This window comes from Bombus vosnesenskii, unplaced genomic scaffold (assembly GCF_011952255.1).
Source record: "Bombus vosnesenskii isolate JDL3184/JDL3185 unplaced genomic scaffold, Bvos_JDL3184-5_v1.1 scf7180000013297, whole genome shotgun sequence".
In the NCBI taxonomy this organism is placed as follows: domain Eukaryota; kingdom Metazoa; phylum Arthropoda; class Insecta; order Hymenoptera; family Apidae; genus Bombus; species Bombus vosnesenskii.
In genome coordinates this window covers 542,700-548,699 of record NW_022882947.1, presented here as the reverse complement: position 1 = coordinate 548,699, position 6,000 = coordinate 542,700, and the positions used below count along the sequence as shown (strand labels likewise).

At 41.6% G+C, this 6,000-nt stretch overlaps 1 protein-coding gene across 2 annotated transcripts in view; it reads right to left on the bottom strand.

Moving 5' to 3' along the window:
• Positions 1-209: 209 nt before the first annotated feature.
• LOC117233554 overlaps positions 210-6,000 on the bottom strand; it is a 68,278-nt gene continuing 62,487 nt past the window's right edge. The window contains exons 1-5 of one of the 2 annotated variants that reach the window (XM_033493958.1): positions 4,644-5,014; positions 3,601-3,724; positions 3,372-3,522; positions 2,788-3,004; positions 210-1,558 (exon numbers count right to left, since the gene is read on the bottom strand). In XM_033493958.1, coding sequence (XP_033349849.1) covers positions 1,432-1,558; positions 2,788-3,004; positions 3,372-3,522; positions 3,601-3,724; positions 4,644-4,885 — 861 coding nt within the window. In that variant the 5' untranslated portion in view covers positions 4,886-5,014 and the 3' untranslated portion in view covers positions 210-1,431. Of the gene's footprint in view, positions 1,559-2,787; positions 3,005-3,371; positions 3,523-3,600; positions 3,725-4,643; positions 5,015-6,000 lie in introns of those variants that run through there. The other variant, XM_033493959.1, reaches the window with a different exon arrangement.

Genomic DNA, 6,000 nt, shown 5'->3' with positions numbered 1-6,000 from the left:
GGGGGATATCCAATTTTTCTATTTTCCGTTTTTATCGATCATTACCTTCGCTGAAAGCTATTTCCTATTATTACTCTTCCGAGCCTCGGAACGGAGCAACCGAAAACACCGAAAATCTATCAAATTCTTTCTTATTCTTTAGCATTCTACAACAATGAACAGTCGGTTAAACGGTTCAGGTTTTGTGCGATTAAATAGCGTCTTTCCGTGTGACTTCAAAATTTTAATATTTTCCATACAATGTAAAATTATCTTCGTTAATACAGTGTCAAGAAATTGATTCCTCGTTGCTAAGGTATTAAATAACAATGTCGTGTGTTAGAATATTCTATATTCAAATGTTATTTCTTTCAACATACGTAAATTTTTCAATCTGTCAGAGACTGAACGAAATCTCTTTATGAATCGTAGTATATAACTTAAATAGGAACAGCGATTCGTTATTGCAATTAAATATTATTCTTGCACATACGAAAGAAATACGTATAAATAGGAACATTTTAGGAAGAGCCAGATAGAACGATCTCTATAAATATCGATAACTTGTACAAAAGCGCTCATAGAATAAACATGAAATGATCTTCTTTATTCTAGAATCTCTTTGATCAGAGGTATGGCTGAGGTTAATAAACGTAATACCAGTTTGAGTCTTTATTACAATATGAATATGAATTCGATAAAAGCTTATCTTTTAAGACATATCTTTTTTCAATATTTAGTTTTATTCGCTATTCCACAGGATTCACCGTTTCTTTCAGGTTCAGGCACAAATCACCGCGATAAATACATTTTCACCATCAACGAAAAACGTAAGTGGTAAAACCTCGTTTCTTCAAACGGTTCAAAATGTATCTTAAAAAAGATTTTGCATAGGAATCGTTCTACCTGGTAGATTACCGAGTCAACCTATCGAGCAAATTGTTAACCTTCTCACAGTGTAGTACGAGAGAAAGTTAGGCAAACCATGGAATACGATACCGTAACGCTGTACTATAACGCCCAATCAGAAACCAAACACCGATCAATTCCGTTTTCTGAAAATTACTTAATTTTAATGTTAGAACGAGTAATTGTTCATCTGCATAGAAATCATAACCGAATTGTTAAAACTCATTAGGTAGGAGCGGCCGATGTTACAAATTTTTACATCTGGCTCGACGAATCAAAGAAATAGTTTGTTAGTCGTTCCCTTTAGCCTTCTTCGTCGTTCTACTGCACTATGAAGGAATTCGGTTAACAAAAGTATCACACAAACGCGATTATGTTACGGTGCAACAAAGAATTTCGTATTTTCCTTTAACGCATTCCCGATCCCCTGAAACCGATCTTCGACACTCCTATCTAAAATGCGATAAAACTCAAGATCGGAGGTGGCGAACACGGCAGTTGCGTGGAATTTCGAAGAGGGGATGAAAAAAGTCGAGGAACGTGTCAGTTTTTCTGTGGTTTTATCAGCCGGCTGGCCGGGGGTGGTAATTTGTTGAAGCCAGCGTTGTCGAAGACCGGAAGCAGATCCCTGACTCTTTGTCCAGCACCGACGGCTGCCAGCTCGAGCCATCTGAAACGATGGCGGCTCTTGTTGAAAAACGGACCGCTTCATATTCGATTTTTATTACTTTCCGGGCAGCAAGGACTCTAACAGCTTTCGTGCTAGTAACGTTAAACTCCGAATTGACAGAATAATGATTTAGTTCGATTAATTGGACAGTGTATCGTGCGTAGCGTTGTAAGACAAGCTGGGCGAGTTTCGATTAAAGATAGAACGTGCCGTGTTTTAGTAAGTGCGGGTTAAATATAGGCAATATATTTGATATTATACAAGGCGGGCAAAGATGTCAAACGTTTGATGGACTTTTTGAAGAAACGCGACTACGCGAAATCACGCTTATCCAACCATACTTCCACGCTACAGAGTCTATAGGACGTCGTAGTTATTATTTCGACGTAAAAGCGACGGAGGATATATCGTCGAATGAACCAAGTTTAGACTGGAACTTAGATATCCGCTTTCAGTTTCAGCGATACGCGGTCGCTTTGTCTCCCTTCGAGCAGAAACAAACGGAGATTTCGATGCCGCGGTTATTTTCGGCATTTCCAATTTACGCTTTAGAATCGAATAGCTAAAGCGCGGCTTTTACGATTCCATAAACGCGACGCGTATTCCACCAGGCGATACGGTTGTCTATTTTCCGTCGACCTAATAATCTCGCGTCTGATAAACGGCTAAACTCGTGAACAACGCCGTTCCGAAGTATCGTCGTCTTTGATGAAACGCACCAGACACGATAATTGACGTTTGGCGGATTAACGTCTGCCATCTGCATGCATAAAGTCTGGTTTAATTGGTGAGAGGGTTTTAATGTTAATCGCGTTACTCGGTCGAACGATCGATTGCTCTTTAAGAGCAACGAATAAATTAGATTGCCGGACATACTAAAGAAAATGGTTAATTCGTTAATTTCCGTTTCCGTCGACGCATATCGTAATTTTCTTCATTTTCATCGTAACAACGCGCGAGGAAATTTGTATTACCCAATTGCAACTGGATAAACTTTATACAAATATATTCGATATCTGAAAAAAGAAAGGGCATGATTGGCGGGCGCACGATGCGGCGTGTAATGAATCAAAGGGCCAATTAAAAGCACCAACACAGAAAGAAAATTAATCGGGCGAGAGCGGAAACAAGGGAGTGAAAAGCGGCAACTCCGATAAACTGAAATTGATTCGGAATGACGCGGGAAAGCGTATCGCGAGCATATGCAAGCACACACATTCGTTTCCCACCTGTTGTTTTTGTATTTGGCCAGGGGCTGAGCAGCTGGATGGGGAGTTTCGGTGGGGAAATATGTGGCTCCATAAAAATCCAGTCCACGGCTGAGCAGCGTCGAGGTCTCTTCCACGCTGGCCAGGGTAACCCTTATAACGGGTGGCCCCGTGTAAATCGTCGCAGGCTCGTTCTGGCTGTGAGCGTCGCTTTTCAACTTGTCGTTGATCGCTTTCACTAATTCGCAAAGCAGACACCGGGTCAGCGGACACGCGGTTTGGGAAATGACCGGTGAAAGAGGGGAAATTAATTCGATCAGGAACGATCCAGGCAAACGCCTGGAATTAATGTAATCGATCGCGTTAAGCCCGTGATTTCCGTGTCATTGTACGAGCGCTTCTTTGCGCGTTCCGACCGATATGAAAATCGACGGGATCGATATGGAAACCGACTCGAAAAGTATTCACGATCCAACAAATCGATCCGATATAAATCGACGATACCGCGTAGGTAAATCCGTGGCGCGAAAAATTTCGAAAGATCCGACGTATCGTCGTATCGCGATGACGAGCGTAGCGACGATGATATCGCGGAAAATACTCACGAACAGTGCCCGTGTTGAGAGGTAGCCGCGTAATTTCGACTATAGACCGGTACTTGTAGAGAGCGTGTCTAATATCCTCCTCGGGTAATTCTTCAGGTACGTCCAAAACGTAGACGGTGAACGTCTTCGCCGGTCTACAGGGTATAGCGACCTGCGTTCATGAATACGAAACGTCGTATTTAGAGGCGTTCTGAAGAGAAGGGTCCTTTGTGTACCGAAAGATAAGTACCTTCTTGTAGAAGCGTGCCCCGGTGACTTTGTGGAAGCCCTTTTTGTAGACCGCCTGAAAATCGTCGATGTTGCTGAACTTGAAGAGTATACCGGTGGCCGTTTTCGTCAAGGAGAACGCGCCACTGTAATGCAAAACGACAACCACGCTTTATCTCCTATCTCTCTTTCCTCTTCTGCTCTCCGTCTGTTCTTCGTCTCCCCTTTTCCCCCAATTTGTCCATTTTATTACAATTTTCTCGGCTACTCGGTTTATTCGACCTCCGTGCGATTGTATCTCCAAACAATTTAATGGATCGATTAAATTTAATAAATTAATCAATTGGTCATCCATCGAAATGGAAACGTCGAAGGCAACGAGAATTTCAATTAAATCGTCGTCGTACTGGCTTGCCTCCGTTTAGAATTAACGAGAGACTCCCTTCGCCCTCCTATCTGTTGTGATTTACGCGTGCCGAATCATTAGAGACATTTCAAACAGTACGATACACCATTTTACCGATAGTGTACGCTTATAAACCTTTACGTGAAACGAAAATTTATCGCGTAACGAAGTCGTAGCTTTATTTGTCGATATTACCCAACAGATACATCGAAATGCTATTAGACAACGAAGTGACTTATATCGATAAGATCCAATTGAATTAGTAAAAATGAAGATTTATCTTTTCGAGATTGGTTCTTAATCGAAATTCGAAAGTTTAATCGAATTGCTAAAAAGCCATGCCTAGTAGTTTTATAAATCGAAGGTTGAAAAGTCCCGACCCATGAAAAGTTCAAAATCCTCTAGTTTTAGAAATGTAAAACTACGTAATTTGAAGTTACGAAAGGCGGTTCAAAAAATTCAAAAAATTTAAGACATTCTGATCATTAAAAGTGCTAGAAAATGTCATTTGGAGACTTGAAATATCCCAACTGGGGAAACCGCGACATGTCCACCGAAACTTTCGATAAACAAATTTCTACATATTTCAAATTTCGTATAGGATTTTACAAGGAAAGATAACGATTACGGTAATAAAAAGGAATCTGCGTGAACCTCACCGAAAATTCATCTTCTCGCATATAGTGGCTGCCTTCTCGATGCTGAGCTCGTGGCTCGGTGTCAACAAAAAGGCACCCTTGGTGAGGAAGTCGGTCTCGCTGATCTCGGAATCGGTGTCCTGATCCTGCCAGTCACCGGAGTCTCGTCGACTATCCTGATTCAATCGGGACAGAGAGCTATTTTTCGACGCGGACATGTCGTTTTCGCACGTGGCACTGCCATCCTGTCCTCTCTGAGACATCTTTTATAGGGCGTCGAAGGTGGGATCGGCTGGCTCACGATCGAACGTAACCCGTTACGCGAGATCGACTCCTTGCAAGACACGTTCTCGACGCACTGTCGAACAGTTACGCATCGATACGCTCCTTTTATACAGAGCGCAAGCTCTATGATTGCTAATCGTCGATCGTTCTGCCCACGATCTTGCGGCGATCTTAGATAGATGGGCTCGTTCGAAAAAGGGGAGTCGTTAAGCGTCGACGAATGAAGTTTGATGGATGGTCGAGACGTTTTTCTTTCGAGGATGCGAATGTAATAAAGAGTAACGCGAAATCGAAGAGAGGAGAGATGTTCCGGGGTGGAGATAGAGAAAGATCGACTGGATGTTGGAAAGTACAGCAATCAGAATAAATATAGATAAAATAGAGACGAAGTATCGGGCGCGCGATGAGCAGGAACGTACCAAAGTTATAACGAAGTTTAGTACTAGAACTACCAACCTATATTATGTACCGAAGCATAATTAAACTAACAGAGGGGCAATAATTTTAACTACCGAATTAACGTTCTCTGTATCGTAGCAAACCAACGAGGATAAACGACGCGATAAAAAGTTGTAGTTGATTAAGTTAAAGAAATAGGGGACAGTGTTAACTCGGATCAAGGCTGATTATCTCCAAGACGCTTTAGATACGTGGGCAGAGCTATTACCTACGTTATTATAAATTATGGAAGAAGCGATACAGTATATACGTTTGCGTATATCGAAATTAGTTAATTTATCGTGAAACAGCGTTGTTCTATTAATCAAATATTCTGCCTGTTTATGGTAGAGTGCGTGACATGTCATTTAACACCTACCACGGAATATACGTATGTACACGCCCGACACGTTTAAATCAATTTTTGCATGCATCATTAACTAAATGATGATGCATTGCTTCCATCCACCTCCCATACACTTTTTTTAATGACCTTCTATCGTATAGAAAACACGTCGATAAATATCCCCTAGCCAGCGCAAGAAACCATTTTAAGCGTAAGATGGAATTCCTAGCTGCGCGTTCCAAATTTTCATTTCTATTCGCGTTTAGCGATATTTCGAACGATAGTGTCCCTCTTTCTTCGACCAGATGT